At 59.0% G+C, this 22,008-nt stretch overlaps 1 protein-coding gene across 2 annotated transcripts in view; it reads right to left on the bottom strand.

Annotated features, from left to right (window-relative positions):
• The window catches only part of INPP5A (inositol polyphosphate-5-phosphatase A), a 138,749-nt gene that overhangs the window by 82,415 nt on the left and 34,326 nt on the right, over nt 1-22,008 (bottom strand). For both annotated transcript variants that reach the window (XM_090278801.1, XM_090278800.1), the window contains exons 2-4: nt 19,619-19,660; nt 4,603-4,703; nt 282-369 (exon numbers count right to left, since the gene is read on the bottom strand). In XM_090278801.1, the coding sequence (XP_090134927.1) occupies nt 282-369; nt 4,603-4,703; nt 19,619-19,660 (231 nt within the window). The remainder of the gene's footprint in view (nt 1-281; nt 370-4,602; nt 4,704-19,618; nt 19,661-22,008) is intronic.

The raw sequence follows: 22,008 nt of genomic DNA, 5'->3' as shown, positions 1-22,008 counted from the left end.
GACCGGGGGCTCTGGGAGAGGAGGGACAAGACTCGCCCAGCCCCCGGAAGGCTCTGTCCCACTCCCCTGTGGCCGTCCTTCTGGAGGCATCCCGCTGCTGTGCAGAGGGAGACACCCCCTGGAGGCCACCTAAGGGACCAAGCGCCTGGCTGGGCCCGGAGCGAGCCCACGGGACACCGCACTGTGGGCGTGATGGCCAGACGCTGGGGCAGAGCAGGCCCTGGTCTCCTCGGCGTGAGAAGGCGGCGCTGGGCAGTGCTCCCTCGGGCACGGGCACTCACCGTGAAGTGCTCCTGGGACCGGTAGTTCTCATCCAGGTAGACGCGCGCCCGGTTATACTCCTTCATCGCGTCGCTGGATAGCAGCTCTCTGGAAGGAGAAAGAGTCCTTTATCAGAAGTCACCCAGATGATGGCCTGGACACCATGGGTGACATCACCCTGGAAAGACCACCCACCAGGGTGGGAGGGGGTGGGGGAGAGGGCAGGAGGAGGGGAAGAAGGGGGGGTGGCAGGAACTAAGGCCCAGGAAGGCCTATCGCAAGCGCCCGCCTTGTCGTCTCTGTAAACGAGGCTGGGACAGGAGCCCCTGTGCATCCCAGAGGCCCACGCGTGCACCAGAGCGGGGACGGGAAGCAAGGGCCCCGAGCTGCTCACTGGTCTGGGGCCCTGCTCCATGACAGCGGGGGCGGGGGCACAGGCACCATGTGACCACCAGCTGTGAGTGGGGGAGGGAGAGGCTGAGCCTGTGAAGGACCCAACTGATCCTCAGGCCCTGACTCCTGGCCAGAGCAAACCCCGCGGTCTCTGTAGGAGAAACGGGCCCCCAACACGGACGACACAGCACTGCGGTCTGCCCACCCAGAAACCACTGGCATGTGAAGCAGCAGTGAATGTGGCCCATGAGCTACAGAAAAGGTGTCAACAGAACCAGGCCTGGAGGAACAAAGTGACGGGATTCGCTGAAAAAACCCTGACACAGCTGTTTAGATATGATCACAGATTTAGAGGAAAATGTACATGGAGATGAAACCCACACGAGACTTTAGAGCTAAAAAATACAATATCAGAAATCACACCACTGGTGAGACCTGGAACAGATGAAAACCTGAAGGGCAGGTCCTGGAGCAGAAAAGAGCGCTGGAAGCTGCCCCCAGGGAAGGGGCCGGGAAGAGATGAGAACGGGAGGCCCTGCATGCCCACAGCCAGTGGACTCTCAGGAAGTCGGGGTCTGAGGACAAACGGAAGGGCAGGACAGAAAACAACATTTAAAGAAATCATGGATACACTTTCCCCAAGTTTGAATAAAATTAAACCTACAGCTTGGAAAAGTTCCAAGAACCCTAAGCCATAAACACACTAAGCGTGACATAACGAAGCTGTGCGACCCGCCAGAAGGACGGGGTCCCAGCGCAGGGAGGAGACAGGTCACACGCAGACACGGAGTCGCGCACGAGGCTCAGCTCGCCGAGAGCAGTGCGAGGCCGGGATGAGGGGACCACCGCTTCACGGGGCTGAACGAAACCCTGAGAGGCCGGGGTTCTGTTGACAACAAAAACGCCATTCAAACAGGAAGACAAAGCGTTCCCTCGGAAAACAGAGGCAGAGAGAATTCACAGGGTCGTGGGCTCCATGTGGCCCAGAGGCGGCCGGGCTGATGGAGCCAGTGCTGGCGGAGCGCTGGGGGGCGCGGGCAGGTCGGGAAGTGTCGACGGTGCTCGCTGTCCCCCGCAGGGTCAGCCAGCACGGGCGGGCTGTGTGCAGAGCCCCTGCCCGGGGGACAGGGCAGCGGGCGCCAGCGCTGCAGCCGCCCTCACCCCAGACGCGCCTCGCCCTCTTCTGTGGAAGGCCCAGCTCCCCGATGGCTGGTTTCTTCTCACTGACCCACAGAAGGCCTCTATAGATCTGATACTGATTCTCGTCAGTTAAGTGGGCTGCAGCTACCTTTCCCCACTTGTGGCTAAAACTTTACTTTGTTTAGAGAGTCTTTTGATAAATAAAGGTTTAAATTTGAACATGGTGAACTGTTCACTCCACCCTTCATGGCCGAACTGTCTGCCCCTTTGCAAACAGCGCTCTCCGGCCCCGAGCCGTGCCCCCCCCCCCACGCTCCCACCTTGGACCTCCTGCGCTCCGCCCTGCGTGCCCAGGGGCCATGAGCAAAGTGGGGAAGCACCTTTCTGGTTCCCGGTAGGGGGCATGGTGACAGCGCTCCCGTGTCAGCCCGGGGAAGCAGGTGGCCTGCACTCACCGAGGTCTGGGCTACATGGTCACCCCGTCTCACCACCTCCCAGAAGCCTCAGCGCAGTGGGGACGCCCGGATAGTCACAGGCACTGCAGCCAGGCCCGACCCCCTGCTCGCCCACAGAAACCCCACTATGAGTTTGTCAGATGTTAAGAAAACATCTTCATTGGAATTCCCTAAAATTATAGTTTAGGGAAAACTTGGCAGTTTTAAAAAATTGCCCTTTAACACATTTTCCAACAATTTAACAACTGAAAACGTGGATGGTTGCTGAGGCCCTCACGAGGCTGTCTGAGGCTGGCGACAGCGGCTGGAGGCATCCTGGCCTGGGCACCAGGCCAAGAGGACACAGAGAGTCAGTCCATGGATCTGGACACCCCCGCAGCCCTGTGCCTGACCCAGCTCCCCCCAGCATGGGGGCCTTTGGTGACAAGCCTCCGAAGTCAGGAAGCATCACCTCTCCACACTCTGCGGGGGAAAGCTGTCACCATGCCCAGAGGCTGGGGATGGGGGGCAGGCAGACAAGGCCACACTTAGGGGACACGGAGGGTGGACGCAGTGGTGCCTGAAGGCAGGGAAGGCACTCGGGCCGGAGGCAGAACAGAAGAAAGGACAGGTACTCTGGCGGCCGCCAGCCCCAGCAGCCGACTGGGATGCTGCCTTTCGGTGTGGGAACGCACGGACCGAGTGCTTGCCCCTCTGACTTGCTTCTGCCCACCGCCCACGTGTCCACTTCCAGGTCCACACAGAGTCCCGGGGCCCCTGCTTCCACTACGGAGCCACGGGGTGGGTGTGTGTGCAGCAGCCTCAGCTCATTCACCCCAAACAACACAGTTCCCCTTCCCAAAGAGGACATGAGCTCTGTCCCCATTTCACTGTGACAAACCCAGCTGCAGGCTGTGATATGAAAAGTAGTCCTGTCTGTCCATCTGTTCATCTACCCTCAGCAGCAGCAGGCTAGCTGGCAGCCATCAGACCACACAAGGCGTGACCCCCGGTACACACAGATGGGACCCTCTGCCTCGGGCCCAGGGTTGAGGCCTCTGAGCCCGAGGCACTGCTGTCACCACAGTCCCCCAGGAGGCACTACTGTCACCTGCAGTCCCTCCACCAGGAGGCACCACTGTCACCTGCAGTGTCCCCAGCATGCACCGCTGTCACCTGCAGTCCCTCTACCAGGATGCACCGCTGTCACCTGCAGTCCCTCTACCAGCATGCACCGCTGTCACCTGCAGTCCCTCTACCAGCATGCACCGCTGTCACCTGCAGTCCCCCCCCGGAGGCACCACTGTCACCTGCAGTCCCCCCCCGGAGGCACCACTGTCACCTGCAGTCCCCCCCCGGAGGCACCACTGTCACCTGCAGTGCCCCCAGCATGCACCGCTGTCACCTGCAGTCCCCCCCCGGAGGCACCACTGTCACCTGCAGTGCCCCCAGCATGCACCACTGTCACCTGCAGTGTCCCCCCCAGAAGGCACCGCTGTCACCTGCAGTCCCTCTACCAGCATGCACCGCTGTCACCTGCAGTCCCCCCCCAGGAGGCACCACTGTCACCTGCAGTCCCCCCCCGGAGGCACCACTGTCACCTGCAGTCCCCCCCCCGGAGGCACCACTGTCACCTGCAGTGCCCCCAGCATGCACCACTGTCACCTGCAGTGTCCCCCCAGGAGGCACCGCTGTCACCTGCAGTGTCCCCCCAGGAGGCACCGCTGTCACCTGCAGTCCCTCTACCAGGATGCACCGCTGTCACCTGCAGTCCCCCCCCGGAGGCACCGCTGTCACCTGCAGTGTCCCCCCAGGAGGCACCGCTGTCACCTGCAGTCCCTCTACCAGGATGCACCGCTGTCACCTGCAGTCCCTCCACCAGGATGCACCGCTGTCACCTGCAGTCCCCCCCACAGCATGCACTACTGTCACCCGCAGTGTCCCCAGCATGCACCGCTGTCACCTGCAGTCCCTCTACCAGGATGCACCGCTGTCACCTGCAGTCCCCTCCCGGAGGCACCGCTGTCACCTGCAGTCCCCCCCCGGAGGCACCACTGTCACCTGCAGTCCCCCCCCGGAGGCACCACTGTCACCTGCAGTGCCCCCAGCATGCACCGCTGTCACCCGCAGTGCCCCCAGCATGCACCACTGTCACCTGCAGTGTCCCCCCCAGAAGGCACCGCTGTCACCTGCAGTCCCCCCCACAGCAGGCACTACTGTCACCTGCAGTGCCCCCAGCAAGCGTGCTGTTGCGCACACGGGCCACATCTTCCCTCTGTGGAAAGCTGCGGCTCCCCCTCAGGGCTTCCCCATGGCAGGGCGGCGCCCACAGTTCCACAGACAGCAGGGCCACGGCACGTGCCCCCAGACTTACTTGACAAACTTGTCCACGTGTGACATGGAGGCTTCATAGTTCTTCCCGCCGAACTCCTGGCAGTGCAGGGCCATGAAGTGCGGCTTGTGCGTGTGGACGACCTGGGGAGGAAGCACAGGACAGGGTCGTTAAAACGGAGTCCCCCTCAGAGACCAAGTTGTTCCCAGACAATCAGCACCCCCAAGGCAGCAGAGGACGGAGCCCAGGCCTGACTAGTAGTCACAAGGTCTGGGCCTCTGCAGGACACAGAGGACATCTGGACCTGAGCGATGTGTTGGCTCCTGAGCCCTGCGGTGGGACCGCCCCGGCTACCCTCCCAAGGGCCCGGACAGAGGGCCGCAGGGCAGACCTCAGCGCTGCCCTCAAGACCCGGAGAGACGGTTTGTAACCTTTACGCCACCTCCAACCGTCAGCTCCTTAATGCCCGGGGCCCTGTGACTTTGTCCCGTGGCCTATGTGGCCTGCACCCACCAGGGAGTTCTGGCTTTGAGCCTTAGCTTCCCGCTCTCCTAGACAGCACCACCCCTAAGAAAACAGCCCATCTTTCTCCGTCGCTGTTCTCAGCACCCAGTGCTGGCTCTGCCGGTGCCAGCGGACAGGCCCCTTCTGTCCTGTAACATGGCCGGGGGCTGCGCAGGGCTGCACAGGCGCCATCCCACCTGTGAGGAGGGGCTGGCAGAAAATAGGGCCCCACGACTGCAACAGGGGTTCTGGCCGTGCTGGGTGAGGGCACGACCCACTGGGCGGCTGGGTGACCCATGTGGACACGGTGGGTGTCTCAGGGTGACCACCACGAGGGTTTGCTTGGCAGCTAGATGACCCATAGGTCACAGGGACAGTTGTTGACCAGCACATGCTCAGAGGGGACAGGCCCTCTCGAACACTGCCCTGCAGGAGCACAGGGGGCAGTATGTCACTGGTGGGGCCACTACTGGGGCAGGGGGGTAGCTGTGCCATGACAGCCGCCAAGGGGCTTGGCCCCGCCCCCAGGGTGCAGTCGGGGGAAGGGTTACGCAGAAGCTGGGAAGGGCCAGTGAGTGGGGGCCGCAGGGACCAGAAAGCTGAAGGCAGCAGTGGAGATGCACAGGGGACCCTGCTGTTGCTGGAGGCTGAGAGGTGCTGGTCCCCATGCCCCTCTCCCCGGCCGTCATACTAACTGCACCTGTCCATACCTGCCCGCTGCGCGCACTTGGCTCCATCCTCCCGTCCCATCTCCCAGGCACTTCCAGACACAAAGCAGCACCTGGCTCTGAAGAACTTACCAAAAAGCTGTAAAGTCACCTTCTCTCCCCAGCACACCATCCCAGAGGCAGCCCCCACACAAGACCAGCACCTAACGCCCCCCCATGTCAGCCCCAGGATCCTGGCCTCGGCCACCGCCTCCTGCTGGTGCCCATGCCCAGCGGTCAGTGCGGCTGCATCTCGATGGCCCTGGGGAGACGGGCTAACACGGCTGTGCCATCCTGGACAGAATGTGACTACGCCCAGGACTCAGCCAGGCCATGACAGACAGCTGGCCACAGGGGTGGAGGACGCGGGCACCAGGCCCACGTGGGTGTCGGTGGGACGCATGACCTGCCGTGCGGTCAGCAAGCTCCCAGGGCAGCCGCTGCCCCTAGACTGTGGGGCTGGTCCGGCACCAGAACAGCGATCAGACCGTGCCTGGTTCTCAGCAGTGACAGGGAAACACGATCCCAACACAGGGGCATTCTCCAAAAAGTGGGGAATTCCGGCCTGACCGGTGGGGCTCCGTGTGGATTGGGTGTCATCCCACAAACTGAAAGGCCACCGGTTCTCTTCCCGGTAAGGGCACCCGCCTGGGTTTCAGGACAGGTCTCCAACTGGGGGTGTGCGAGGGGCACCTGATCAATGTGTCTCTCTCACATCAATGTCTCTCTCTTCTCTTTCTCCCTCCTCTTTCCCCTCTCTCTAAAAATAAATAAGTAGAATCTTATAAAGACAATAGATAGGGAAAAACTCAGACCTGAAAATGTGTGTAGAGAGTGTGGGGAAGCCGGTTACTCCTTCGCACCTCTGCTAAGGCCGGGCGTGGATGGACGCTCCCTCAGGCCGTTCCCACGTCCCACTGGACACAGGCACAGACCACGTCCCGTGCTGAACGCCGCCCCGCAGCACCCAGGCTGTGGGGCACAGGGACCCAGGGCCTGCCCACGCTGAGATGGCCTTGCTCACACCCAGAGCCCTATGGACCAGCCAGACAAGGGCAGAGGAGGCAGAAACCTTGGAGTACGGCCTGAGGAAGGGCTCCAAGGATGGTTAGGAGGAGGAAGCCCCCAGGGAACCAGGAGACAGAACCGCGGGAGGTGCCGCGGACATGACCAGGCTGGGCCCATGGCTGGAGCCCTGGGGTGCTCGGGGAGGCTGGCCCAGCTGCTGAGCCTCAGGAGAGTGTGGGTGCCGCTGGGCCGCCACCCCTTGTCCTGTGCGGACACTGGGGTCAGGCCCCCAGGGTCTCACAGCAAGCACCCGCCTCAGGGACAGCAGGCGGCACAGGTAGGGGAGGCAGCAGCACACCCAGCTACACGCAGAGGGGCCACACGCACATGCCCCACCGAGCAGGGAAGTCCCGCTCTCCCCAGAGCCTGCGGCTGCCGGGCGCTGTGGCCGGGCAGACAGCAAATAATCCCAGAGAGAGAGAAAGAAGGAAACCCTGAAAAGTGGGGAGCAGCCAGAGAGGGCTCTGTGAGCGGACCTTCACTGGTCACCCCTGCTAGACCGAAAGAGCAGAACCCCGGCCACCAACAGGAGAGTTGAGAGGCCCCACAGATGGTTCCACGGTGTTGGAACACGCCGTGTGGCATTACAGGCTTGTAACACTGGCACCTGGGAGGTGTGGGGAGGCCCTGAGACTCAGGGGTGGTCAGAAAGCCTGGGGTCTGAAAACACGGGAAAGCCCTGGGCCCACCAGCGCGTCCCCAGGAAGAGGCTGCAAGGCATGGGCCTGGTGTGAGCCATTGCTCTGGTGATGCGGAGACAAGGAGGAGGGAGAGGCAGCAGCAGGCAAATGGGGACAGAAAAGATGGAAAGGGGGAGAGGGACCCGCCAAGACAGTCAGACATGTGCGCGAGCCCCGCGCATACTTGGACTTGGCTGGACAGACAGAAGAGGGTGCTGTTAAACCAGGAATCCCGTAAAACCCTCAATACCGTTAGGGCAAATGAAGGAAAGTTCAACAAATCCCTACAAAGCTGCTGCAGAAAGAAAAAATGTCCACACATAAACCGAGAAAAAGGCCCCACCAAGAGAAAGAATCACGGAGCTGCAAACGATTACATGGGCTCAAACGAGCCTTTGAGAATGTGAGAAGCAAAACTAAAATAGAAATTGGGGGAGGGAGGGGGCGAGAGAGAGAGAGAGCGCTGGCTGACCCAAGGGGAGAAATGACAGGAACAGACAAAGTCACCAGAGGAAAGCACAAATCACAACGTGCTCCCGGGGGCGCCTCCTGAGAGGGGAAGTCATAACTGAAGCCAGAAAAACAGGCCAAGGAAGCAACAAGGACAATAGAAAAAGTGGAGGTGACATGAAATCAGAAGGTGGGCAGGAACCCTGGCCTCCTTGGTCCCTGAAGAGAAACACGGAGGGGCCGGAACCAGCATTTAAAATCATAACCCAAGAAAACTCTCCCACTAGGAAAATCCTCACGCACACAGTGAGGGGGCTCCCTGGGCGCTGGAGAGAAGTAACCCAGGGCGTGACCAACTCCAGGCCGCATCCCAGCCAGACCACGAGATTTCAAAATAAGGACACACTCCTCAGGATCTTCGGGGACAAAGCTCAGTTAAGTTTTTTAAATATATAGACTGGCACCAGACTTGTCAAAACAACCATAGGAATCAAGGCAGCAAGGGAAGAGCCTTTCTTGAAAATCCCAGTGAAATAAAGTGTAAGCCAAGGATTATCCATTCTGCCAAGCATCCTTCAAACACCAAACCCACAGAAAAACAGCTGTCAACACACAAACATCTAGGAAGTGCTATGCCCGACCCCTGCCAGCCCTCTGTGAGAAGCCTACGAGGACAGGGCAGGGCATACACTTTCCACGAACAGCCAGATCAGTACTTTAGGATCTGCGGCCACAGCATCTCTGTGGCAACTGCTCCACTCTACCCACCGGCGTGGACGCGGACAGCCAGAGGGTGCTACAGGGTGGGTGCGGCTGTGCACCCATAAAACTCATCTCCAACCAGGCAGCGGCAGGATGTGGCTTGGGGTGAGAGCAGTTTGCTGACTCCTAACACCACCTATGGGGATTTTCAATGGACACAGATATCATATATGTGCCATATAGAAACCTATTTGAGTTCAAGATTTCCACACAGCACATGACGTGGTGTAATGCCATCTCGAAGCAGACGGTAAAACATTTAGACCCATATGTTATAAACCTAGAGTGACCATTTAAAACTATTTTTGAAAGGCAAAAAGCCAATTAGAAAACTTAAAATGGAGGCACAAAAATGAAATAATGCAAAGGAAGCAGGACTGGGGAAGCAAAGGCAGGAAACCCAAGGGTGCAGGTGCAGAGCGGCCGCGAACCAGCAGAGCCCGACGCCACGCCCGCGCCCAGACTGCACTCTACAGGAGGCAGCCTCGGGGCTGCCTAAGTCAACGACAATGGAATATGTTTAAAATCCCGCACGGCTCACACTTCAAGCGGTCAAGGCCACAGGGAGCCGGCAGCTGCATCGCTGGACACCACAGACTGAGCACTGCCACCAGCAGAGGAAGTCCTGCGGGACCACAGCGAGCTGCCTAGACATCCCAGTGAAACACAGGCCTGACGCACACGCGGCCACCGAGACGGACTTGCAGCAGAAAGACACAGGTGGACGGAAAGTAGTGGCCAGAAAAGACGCAGCGTGCACACGTCAGGCCGAGGAAGGCTGGGGCGAGCATGTTAGTGAAAGACGAGGGACTCCGGGATGAAGGACATTTCATGATGAGCGCAACAGCTCATTGGGAAGACAGCACCACCGCACACCTGCATGTGGCTGAAAACAGAAACGCACGCACATACAGGCACAAAGCATGTACACGTGTGCCCATGCGGTCAGCCGATTCACGGTCAGCCCCTCTGATCTAAAGCCTGGACACACTACGGAGCATCGTTCTTCCGAGGCCTTCTCTCTAAGAAAGGCCTGACGCCGGGCCCTCAACGCTGAGGTGGGACCACGAGGACTCTCCCTGACCACATGGAAGCAAAACCAAGGCAAGGGAAGGCGACCACAGCAGAGCGCACCGTCTGACTCCTCGGCCACGGGACTCTGGACAACGCAATGCATGGACAGGGAGTGACGGACAGGCGCCAGGAAGCACACGAGGCGACGGACACGTCGCTCATGGTCTGGATCGCGATGGCTTCCCGGGTGCAGACGTACCCCAGGCTCCCCCAGCTGCACGTCTGACACACGTGAAGCCTGTCGTGCGTCAGCCACACCTCCGTGAGCCTGCGAGAAGGCCAATGTTTACCCCGCACGGGTCCACTTCTGCATACAAGCCGCAGACACCTGGGAGGCACCTGGAGAGACCCGGACGGGCTGGCTGTGGGATGGCATGATGGGACTGTCCACCCCAGGCGCAGCAGTGGCCCTGCACGGCTGCTGTCAGGTTCCTGCGCAGGGACGGGGCAGAGTCCTCGCCGGCAGAGGATGCCGACCAGCGGCCGCCTCGCGGTGGGCTAGGGGAGGGAGGTGGGCGTGGGCAAAACTGAACAACCAGCAGAGAGCTGGAAACTGTTGAGTGGGGTGATGGCTGTGCGGTTCACTGCACTCTCCTTGCCCTGCGGGTCTGAAATTCATAATAAAAAGTTGCTGCACAGGCTCATTGTTTAACCAAAGCCCTGAAGGACCCCTCACCCTCTAGCCACACAGGGCAGCGCGTCAGGCACATCGGAGCTGGCCGGGGCACTGATGGGCATGTCCCTGTGAGCGCGCCCACAGTGACGTGCAACTTTCTATTCCTCTTGTGTTTCTCTGGCTCCTGAATGGGAGGCAAGCAGGAAAGAGCTCCTGAGGTCTCTTCTGAAGGCGCCCCTCTGCCTCCAGCTCTCGGAGGGCAGGTGCCCCAATCAGAGGATGAGTCCCTGGCGCGTGCACATCTGTAACAGTTCTCCAAGGTGACTGGGACACACAGCTGAGACTTCATTTTCAAAAAGATTTAACTAGTGCACGAGATGAGAAATTCTCAAAACTGCTCAACAGAAGATGGTAATTTTAGGGGGAAATCTTTGCTAATCATGAAAAATACTTTCTCTGCAAGGGAGTGAAGCTGTGGGGCATTCGCTGATGGCACCATAAACCACACCGGCTCGGGAAGTGAGGCGGGTGGGAGCCGGGGCTGGGGTCCTGGGGCAGGTGGTCCTGGAACAGCCCTCCACAGGACACTCCTACCAACCGCACCCCAGGTCCAGCAGGACTTGTGTGGCCCTGGGGAAGAGTCCCCGTGGTCAGCGAGATGGCCCTGCTCCACAGGTGCGGTGTGCTGGTAAGAGTTATGGCCAGCACATGGGGCAGAACCTGATCCCACTGTGCAAATGCCCCCCCCACCCCAGACCCGAGCCCGGCTCCCGACATGGCGCCGCAGATCAGAAGTTGGGGGCGATGCTCAACGACACACCCTCAGGGCTCCCTGCTGAGACACAGACATAAACAACCAGGACCCCAACAGTAAAGTCACCCAGAAGTGCTGCGTGCCAGGTTTAAAGTGGTGGATTCGGTTGTAGGTTACAGAATTAGGTCTTCAATACTGCTGCACTGAACCCCTGGCTCCCAGTTCCTGACACCTGCCAGCTCCCGTGTGCTGGCCCAGGGCACTCTGCAGGCAGGCGTTCCAGAAAGCCCACCGCCTGGATTCCTGCTCTGTCACTTCCCGGCAGGGACCCTGTGCCTTGTGTCCAGGGCTCTCCGAGTGTCTGCTGCCCGACGAGCCTGCCTTGGATGGTCCCTGCATATGGCGAAGCCCCTGACCGGTGGTTTGAGTCCACACCAGTGTGCATCCTGGCAGATGGGCTGTGGCTCAGGTGGGACAGAGCTGCTGGCCTTCCTGATCTAGGAAGGGGCTCTGGAACCTGGAGGGTCCTGCACAAAGATCCTTGTGCCACAGGGCCGCCAGCACAGACATCTTGAGGACAGTGTGGGACAGAGGTCCCGTCTCAGCTGGGAAACGCATCTCGGTAAAGCAAGAACTCAACACGGGCCCCAGGCAGGTCGCCTCGCCCACCCCAGCTCTGGCTCAGCAGCTGACGCCCTACCTGACAGTGATGCTAGCGTGACTTCACCTGGGACCACAGGCAAGTCACTGCCCAAAGCTGCACATTTGGTTGACCAAAAGTCTACAAAAAAAAAAGGAGCTGCTTCTAACCTTAGGGGGAAAAATAGGCAACTGATAAAAAATACGTGTGTTCTTTCATAGGAAAGCTAAAGAAAAATATTTTGGAAAAGAGTGAATTACAAGTTTTGGCAGGAAAGAGCATAGGGAATTAAAAAAAAAACCCACAGCAACCAGCCAAATCAAAAGCAGCTCCCCCCTTCCTGGCGCTGCGCAGGTGGCCGAGCGAGGGGCAGCTCTGGGCTCCCAGGAAGCACAGCGGCCGGCCCACCGGCCCCTTGCTGGCCAGGAGTCAGCGTTAAAAATAGAAGCAGCCAGGCCTTGTTAGGCTTCCTCCCAAGAGGAGTGTCTGAGTGACCAAAAAAGGATTCACATCCTCTACGCAGCCCAGCGGGAGCCTGAGACCCAAGATAAGGAGCAGAAGAGGGACGAGAATTTCTCGAGAGAAGATGACGGCTGCCCACCCAGGTGCTCTGGAAACACCCTGCCCTGAAGACCATCGGCCCCCTTTGCTGGGGCGGCTGGGGGCTCACCCAGGACACCCACACTGCCCCCAGGGCTGCACCCTGTGACTGCAGCTCCAGGGGGCCCTGATGGGACGCCTTCCTGGAGGCCACGCCTGCACGTGGCCACTGATCGGGGCGGCAGCCAGCAGTGTGGGCAGCGGGAACGCCTCCTGCCACATTTACAGGGGACGCTGCACATCGCTGTGACCTGCCAGGGGGTTGCGTGGCCGCCCATCTGTGAGGGCGTCTCCCAGCCCTTGTGTTCGATGTAAGGCCCGGCATTACCTCTGAAGTGGGGCTGGGTTTCCTTGGTGCCCGCTGGCTGGGCAGAAGGACTGACCGCCAAAGCCAAGCAGCAAGCCGACAGCAGGGTGGCTGCTGTCCCCTGGTCTGGACAGCTGGGCAGAGGCTACGTTGCCACAGAGGCAGAGACGGGGACACTGCACCAGGCCTTTGGCTCTGGGACGTCAAAGCTTGACGCGAACTGATGCACCTTTTTTCTTTTTTTAATATGGCGTGTACACCAGGAGTACGGGGTCTCGGGCCATCTCAGACTTTTACCTGCCACAGGCCCACTCACAGAGAGACACCCGGGCGCACCCACCCCTTGACTTAACTGTTGATCTAAGCTTTATGTTAGAGGTGCCATATGCTTCTCCCTGGAAATTCTTCCCTGGTAAGTTCATAAGAAAATCCAACAGTTTTTATAATCCCGATTTTTGATTTTTGAATGATTCACAAAGAAACCACTGGCACTGCAGAGTTTTATGGGTGATGGGCAGCTAACAGTCAGAGATTCCTCCTAGAGGAAGGTATCAGGCCTGGTGCGTATTCCTAGAAGGGACCCTGCAGACCCTGCCTCTCATGCACGTCCTCAGACGAGAACATGCCCAAAGGTGCTTTAACAATACCTGACGGAAGAGGGACAAAATCAAACTTTCTCATACAAACCTCATTAGCAGCCTTTTCAGGAAAGAGATGGAAGGAATGAGGAAGGGAGGAAGGAGAGAGAAGGAGCACATGGCCCCGCTGGCACTGCTGACCCGACTCCCATGCCCCTCCCCTGATGGACACAGTCCAGTCTGCTCAGAAGCTCTCAGCAGATACCCCCAGCAGGCCCTGTCCCCAGCTCCAAGTCCCTTGCTTGGTTTCTAGTATGGCCTTTGGAATTATGGGCTCAGTCTTGTGACAGCGACTACGTAGCTGTGTGGCCAGGGGCGCCTCCCACAACCTCTTCGAACCTCATCCACTCCTCTGCAGACGGCGGTGCTGGGCGCGGTCCTCCCTGCACCACAGCAAGAACCACGACGGAAGGGTCAGGACAGAAAACACACACACACGGGTCACCTGAACCCTGCAGCCAAGTGTTCCCACGCGCAGGAACTTAACTGTCTGCAATGTCACAATGAACGTTACATCGTAAGCTGTTTCCCCAAGTCACTCCAAGTCCAGACCTTCGGGTGTGGGCAATAAGCTTCAACAGCTCCCTAGAGGCCCCGGGCACCCAGCCCTGGTGGTGCTGGGTGTAGGAAGGCAGGAAGGTGGCAAGAGGCTGGAGGAGGCCCCTGCAGCCCGCCAGGGGGAGGAGAGAGGTGCTGATAGGCGGGTGGCCGATGGGGCAGGCAGAGAGTCCGGGGGATCAGGACAGGCTGGAGGAGGCTGGCTGTGCTGGGGGCAGAGGGTGGAGCCGTCCACATCAAGGGCCCAGAAGGCAGCCAGGTGGGGCTGGCAGCTGGGGCCGTGGGACGCGGCAGGGTGGGCACTGGAAAGGAGCAGGGACTGGCTTGCAGTGGCTCGCGTGCCACCGCCCAGGTGAGGATGCAGAAGAGCGGTGCGCACGCAAGACGGGGGCCTCAGGAGCAGTGACATCGCGCGCCAACGCCTGGCGCCCTGCTGCTCACGGCCTGCCCGAGCTCCTGTGGCACCGGCCCTCCCGTCCCCACCGCCGGGCCGCCCCACGGGCTGCACACGCGGACTCGGATGGCAGGCAGGCCTGCGTCTGGCCTCTTGCACAGGGGCCCACGAACAGGGCAGCTGCAAACACCTGTCCCAGGTCCCTGTGGGGGAACCCGCGGGGTCGGGTGGGGTGGGCAGTGCACCGTCACGAGTGAGGCGCCACTCTGCGTTCCCACGGGCAGGCTGGGGCTCCCCAGGGTTTTCCCCTTTGGTTTGGTTCGTGTTGGTCGCCCTCACTGACGGATGTGTGCTCAGTCTCCCTGCGGTGCCCCGCACTCCCTGACGACCAGGGGTCCTTGAGTGTCTTCCACGCGCTCGTTTCCCACTGCGCGTCTCCTTTGGTAAAACGTCTGCTCAGGCCTCCTACTCGTTCTCAGTTTGGCTTCTGAGAGTCCTCTACGCCTCGCCGCTCTTCAGCGCCTGTGATGTGCACATCTCTGCCCCCGCCCGTGACACGTCTTTCCGTTCTTTAATACTGTCTTACGAAGAGGAGAAGTTCCTAATTTAGGTTCTAATTTATCATCTACATTTTGCTTCTATGAATGGTGCTTTTGGTGCTGCATCTAAGGAATCTTTGCCTAATGTAAGGTCATAAAGATTTTTGTTTTAAATTTCCTCCTAGAACTTTTATAATTTTAACATCTAGGTCTACAACCTATTTTAATGTTTGCAGATGATGCAAAGGATAGAAAACACCTTTTTTTGCATGTAGATGTCCAATTGTTCCGGCCCCAATCATCAAAAAGACCGTTCTTTTTCTGATGAATGGCCTCTGTCCATCACCTGGCTGTCTGTGCAGGTCCAATTCCTGCTCCATGATCCATACTCTGTCCTTCTGCCAAAAGGACAGTGTCTTGAATGCAGTCTATTTTCAGTAAGTCTTGAAATCAGAACGTGTGAGGCCTTCAGGTTCACCGGCTTCTCAGGGCTGTCTGGTTCACTCCCACTCTGCTGCTGCTGGAGGCACCCGGCGTCTCGTCCCCAGACGCCCGGCCGAGGTTCCAGCTGGAAGGGCATCAGATCGCAGGTCGGTCCGTGGTGCCAACGAGCTAACGCGGCGAGCCTCCCGACCCTGACGGTGGGGTTGCTGTAGATTTCGTCCTACCTTCTCTATTTCTTTCATCAGCGTTCTGCAGTTTCCCGTACACAAGTAGTGCCGTATCTGTTAGATTTCTATCCAGCTATGTCAGTGCTTTCAGAGACTTCAGTTCTTAGGTTTCGATTGTTCATAGCTAATATAAAGTGATGTTTTCAAAGTGACCGCTTATGTTGCAAACGAAGTTAATTCACTGATACTCTCTTAGGAAGGTCTGGGTGGACGCTCCAGGCCTTTCTAATGAGCAGCCAGTCCTCTGCCCTTGCAAGTCCTCTCTCGGCTGAGACAGCTGTGCCTCTTCCCTCCCGTCTGTCCTCCCCCTCCCTTCCCACCTGGGGGCTGGCAATGGCCTCTTGACACAGGTACGCCGTTCCTGTGCCTGTGTGTCTATCGCTTACTTACTGACATATGCTCTGCATACACTCATATGTTGACTTGTTAGAGTCTCATGAGCATTGGCACTGGTTGCCTGGAGCATCTTCATCTCTGCCTGTGATGTGGAGGCGGAGGGGCACAGGCGGTGAGGAGGTGTCCCACGGCCTCAGGCGTCTGGAAGTGCTTCTGTGGAGCTGCGGGTCCTGCTCTGGCCCTGGGAAGCCTTCTGAGCAAAGTTAGGCAAGGTCTGAGTTCAGCAGAGAGAGGGCCAAGAGGCCATTTGTTTCTTCTCTGCGCGCTGTTGCCCACTAACCAGCCCTTTCGAATCTGTCAACATGAGGCCGTTCCCGGTGTCCCTCATTATTCCTTCAGTGCCACCCGTGCCACAGCTCTGAAACTGGCCGTGCTCCTTCTGGCCTCAGAAACCGGTGCAGATGGCACCCAAAGCGATCAGAGGGAACGGTGAGAGCAGGGATCCGTGGCGACAGGCAGAGCGCACGCGCTGTGGAGCAGGCATGGTTCCCCGAGACCAGAGCCGCGCCGGGCCGGCCGCTTCCGCCCGGCGCCCCGCTCACCTGCCCCTCTGCCGGCCTGGACAGGGAGTGCCGGACAGGAGCAATACAACCTCCCCCGTCGCCTGGCTGGGCGCTCGCAGGGGAACACTCTCCCGGCGGCCATGGCTGCCCCGCCCCCTCCTCCCGCAGCCGCAGCTGCCACGTCCTGCCTGATGGCTGGTGCTTGAAAAGCACTGTTTCAGAGATTTCTGGTTTTAATTCCTTTAAGGCAGGAGGGTGGGTTACCCATTCTTCTATGCTAGCGGAGGCAGATTTGCTCATCACGATACTTTTTAAATTGTCACAAAAAATTGTGACTTTTAAATAGGCAAAAAAAAAAATGTCAGGGTCCTGTTTAGCTCACCTACTGGGGTGTCTCTACCTTGACTTATCTGAGTTGTTTTACAGCTCTGTGAGTTCTGAAGGCCGATGGTGACGCAAACGTCCCAGGTCCCCGGGCAGGCAGAGTGTCCAGGGAGGGCAGTCGTGACAGGCCAGCTCCGCATCTGTTCTGCAAATTCATTTCAGCACCGCTGATGGGAGAATCTATTTGAGCCACTCAAAACATCCTATGGGTCCTTCCATTGATAAATAATAAATATTTATTATCACAATAAAGTCTTTAATACTTGCTCATCTTGTATTTGTATGCAAGCCAAAATTCTATCAATTTTAAAATTTATCTATAGCATTACTACAAACTTGTACAACCCAAGGTTCATCAAAAGAAAAACAACTTTAATTTAATTTCAATGATGACCTATTCACATGATAAAATACTCTAAAGCCATTAAAATGGACAGCGTATATTAACTTACATAGAAAGACTTCCTAGTTTACCCTCCAAAAGAGCAGGCTGTGGAAGCACATTTATCTCCGACTGGCGGAGGAAGGTTGCCAAACGGCAGCCACATGGACGGTTAGACAGAGGGTGTGGACATCCAGCCAGAGCGGGACAGGAGTGGGGACATTTGTTTATACTCTCCTGCTTTGTGCAATTTCCTGAGTGCTATTCAGCAAGGAACTGCTAAGAGGCGTCAGACGTGCTCCCAGGTGCTCAGGACACGCTCTGAGCAAGACAGGTGCTGACTGAGAGCTCCAGTGCCAGCCCCCCCTTACCCCCATTTCAGAGACAGGAAGTCACACCTAGCGGGCAGCTGGAGACCTGATGAGGCAGGAGGGCTGCCCCTGCCCAGGCTGCAGGCCTCCGTCCATCTGCCTCCTGGCTTTCCTGACAACCCATGAGCCTGCAGCTTCAGCCACCAGGGGGTTCCCTTCCTTCCCAGGCTGCCCCGGGGCCACCCTGAGGAGTTTCCGAATGTCTCTCTGCAGGGCCACGGACGCCCCCAGGGCAGGGGCTCTCTGGCCATTCACGCTGGCCCCAGGCGGGTCCCAAGCTGTGGTCTCTTCCCCTGCTTACAAAGCCGCGAATCCCATCCTGGAGCCCCACCTCATGACCTCAGCTCATCCCAGTGACCTCCCAAAGGCCCGGTTGCACACCCTCCCGGTGGGGTCAGGCTTCAACAGGAGTTGGGGCGGGGGGAGGACACACACACATGCAGGCCACGGCAGAGGGGAGCATGCCCCTCCAGTGGGAGAGAGAAAGGAACGGGCAGTGATCGGGATGGCACCACGGGGCACGTCGCCTCCCACGGCCCCTCCCAGAGGACAGCCACCCCCCCAAACAGGCTTCCCGCATGTCCCCTGGGGGTCGTCACTGCCAGAGCCCCTCCCAGCCAGGAGCCAGACCAGCTGCCTGCTCGCCCTGACTGGACGCGCCCTAACAATCTCAGCCTCTGCCGCACACGAACTTTCCAAGGCCCGCCTTTGAAAATCAAACAGACAGAAAAAAACCCCACAAAACCTGTAGCTTAACATGACAGATGTTTTGACCCAAATTAACAGGCCCAGGGAGCTGGGAGCTGGATGGGAGGGCTTGGGCCACACCGAGGACTCTCACCCTGTGGCCAGGCAGTGGGGGGACGTGGGGACTGTGCAGTCATGCGGGGAGCCCTTGCCCAGAGGGGCTGCCCCCCAGCACAGCTTCCCGAGGCGGCTATGACAAGCAGCAGCCTGCCTGCCCGGCTTGGGCCAGGGGTCCCTGACACCAGGCGTTACCTCGGAAGAGCAGAATAGGTGGAAAAAGGGCCCAGGCGATGGGAAACCAGCCCCCTCTCACTTCCCGAGACCCTGCCTTGGGTGGCCTCTCATCTGCCCCATCCCAAGGACATTCTTTCCTGATGCCCCTGCTCCTGGGCCTCAGCTGTTCCCCAGGGACCTGCCTTCTGTCCCAACAACCAACACAATGCCTGGCAGACAATACACGTCACTGGGTGAGGGAGGAACGTCACCTCCACACACTTTAGGGGGACACACCTCGCAGGGACAACAAGGCCTGCCCTGGGCCTCTTCCTCCAGGTCCCCACTGTCATCTCCAGACGGGAGCAGGACCCTCACTGCCCTGCGGCTGGGCCCTGAGCACCTTTGGGGACGTGGATGTCTCAACACTGGTGGTTCCGCGACGCCCCGCGTTTATTGCAGCAGTGGGGCGGTGCTGGGCCGTCCTCACAGCTGTGCTCGGCCGCCCACGCCCCGCGCCTGGCACGGGACAGCCCTCTGGGCTGTGGCCACAGTCACGTCCTGCCAGGCCCAGTCCTCCTGCAGCCTCGGCCAAGCTGGACGCCCTTCCCACCCAGAGGGGCCTCTCAAACGCCCCACCTAGGACCCGGCACACACACCTGTACACATGCTGCACCAAGGACCACGTGACTGCCTTGCTCATCCTCACTGTCACGGAAGTACCTGAGCCGTCCTTGGGGGTGCCAGGCATCTGTGTCCCCGGGATCGGAGCCCCCGTCACAGAGCACAGCTCCCCGAAGACAGGGCCTCTGTCCACACCTTCCCAACCACCCACACTTTCTGCCGACCCCACGGCAGCCCTCTGCGTGGTCTCATCAGGCTGTAACCCAGCACATCCCCAAAAAGCACCCGAGTGTCCCCGCAAGCTTCCGGCAGCTTCTCCTCCAATAATGAGGAGACCTCTCCCAGTCCCCTGAACCCTGGCCACAGGGAGGAGATGGGAAAGGGACTCAGCCGCGTGAGGCAGGAGTGGGACGCCCGGTGACGGCCGCAAACACACACTTCAGCAGCATCCCCTCCGCAGGAGCCGCGCTGCTCACCTGATAGAGCTCCCGAAGCCAGTTCTTCTGCAGGTTTTCCGGCTGCAAGTTAAGAAGAAAAAAGAGAAGCCAGTCAGACCATTGACACAGCCCCAAACAGCCTGAGCAGGAGTTGCTATGACGGAGACCTCCTGCCGGTCTCCCTGTCGGGGCGGGGCGCCCACTCCGCACGGGGGACCCGCTCTGCACAGGACGGCACTGCCGCCTCCACTGTGACCCTTCCAGGCAAGCAGGGAAGACAGTGCCGCAGACAGAGCACAACCGGCTGGAACCGGGCAGAGGGTTTGAAGAGAATGACCGACAAGCACAAGGCCACCGGGCGCTGCAGACCCAGCCACGGGAAAGGCAGCCCACTCCCCGGGACACGGAGGCCGCAACCCCAGACCCTGCCGTGGGAACGTCTGGCAGGGCCTCAGAAGGCTGGGCACGGAGCCACCCTGTGGCCCAGCAGAAGGGAAAGTCTGGGTCCGCACAGAGGCACATCCACAGCATTGGTCACAGTAGCCGGCATGGCCTGAGACAGGACAGAATGTCACTTGGCCAAGGAAGGGAAGTAGCATGGACGTGCTAGGACATGGAGGCACCGCAAGGACATGATGCGCGTGAGAGAAGCTGGACGCAGAGGGCCAGCCATGCGTGGCTCCGCTCTGTGGGGTGTGGGGACCCGGCGAATCCACAGGGACGGCGGCGAGGCTGCTAGACTTGGCTGCGGAGGTGGCTGCCCAACCCTGTGGACGGACACACTGAGACCACTGCCCGGGGTGCCCCTCTTGCCAATTCCGCCGCCTTGGCCCCGGACCAGGACAGCAGATGGCAGGGGTGGCGCCCAGCTGCGGCTCAGCTGTGGGTGAACTTGTTCCACGGATGTGACTGCAATGCACTCTTAAGTTTGTTAACACGCGAGCAGTACAAGTTTCCAGCCCCGTGATAAGCAGGCTCCACCCGACGGAGGCACAGAATCGGTGGGCTCCTCGGCCCAGCGTCACTGCTCACACCGTGACTGCACACGCGCCGAAGGGATGGAACTGGCGGAAGAATCAGAGTTGAGGACAGGGTCTGCAGGGCCACCTCACTGCCGCGGTCAGTGTGCTTCCTTTCACCCCTGCTGGTGCACAACCCTCCATTAACCTCCCTCATGGTCTCCTGGAGATGCAGGGAAAACTGATTTCTTGAAGTCACAATGGAATTTAGTCTGACACCCTGCTGTCTGCCTCAGTCTCATCCTGCCACATACAAGGTGTTCAACAACAAAGCCCCATGTCCTCCGTGAGGCAAGTCACGGCACACGCCCTCCGGGGCCGACAGAACAGTGTGGAACATGCCGAGCTGTCCCCCAAGACACTGTCAGGAGGAAGCGCACAGACCACAGCAGAAACTACTGGAAGCGCCAAAAGGCCTTGTCAGTTATTGCTCCAAACTTCTAGAAGACAGACCCTTAAACAATATGGAACAAACAAGCCCATGTGCACACACACGTACTCACTTGCGCATGCACACACATGCACATACCCCACTTTCTGTAAAATCAGACCTGCCTGCCACAGCACCCTGTCACTGAGGGCTGGGCCGGCTGTGCTCGGTCACACTGGCCACGTTTCAAGTGCACAGCTCCGTGTTGACATGACAACGTGGCGGCTCTGCTAGGAGTGGCTCTGGGCCAGGCCTAGAGGCCACATGGATGCCAGCCTCCTCAGTGCTCCAGCCCATGTTTGGTTAACACAGAGTTATTTTTAAAGCCACTAAAATAGGAATAAAATATAAACACACAAACTAGATCTTCGAGAAACACTCTCATTTTAGCCCAAAGTAGAGGCTGCACTGGGCTGTGCCCTAAAAGCAATGTTTTACAATTTTTTTCAGGGAGAAGGGAAGTTATATAGGTCAAAACTTTGGATTTACATAAAGAAGGAAGAACATTAGGGAAGCAATACAGAAAAGTAAGAAAACCCGAGAAGTTCTTCAGTAAAAGCTGTAGCCGCTTAGGACAAGCATGAATGGAGCAAGAATTGGCAGGGACTTCCCAGAGTAGGAGGACTCCGCTTCCTCCGGTGTCCCGTGTCCCACACTGGACGCCCCTGCCATGGGCGGGACCTGGAAGACAGTGAGGTCACTGCAGAGATCAGGCAACGCTGCGTGGCAGGAGCAGAGGGCTGGCAGATGCTGCTCATTTCCCAAGTTCGCTCACCTCGGGTGCACGGAGAGGGCACACCTGGGCAGGGCTGCCCTTACCAGAGGCCAGGTGCTCACCAACGGTCAGACTCTGGGGACAGAGAACATGCTCCTGCCGGCCCCGGAGGAGCGAGCTGCTTGGGTTCTAGCCCTCAGGGAAGGGCCTCTGCCACAGCCCAAGGAGCGTGGACAGACGCCTTCCCCGGCCATCCCGGGTGAGG

Source organism: Furipterus horrens, unplaced genomic scaffold (genome assembly GCF_987537825.1).
Source record: "Furipterus horrens unplaced genomic scaffold, mFurHor1.1.pri manual_scaffold_5, whole genome shotgun sequence".
Classification (NCBI taxonomy): domain Eukaryota; kingdom Metazoa; phylum Chordata; class Mammalia; order Chiroptera; family Furipteridae; genus Furipterus; species Furipterus horrens.
This window is presented reverse-complemented; position numbering and strand designations above follow the sequence as displayed.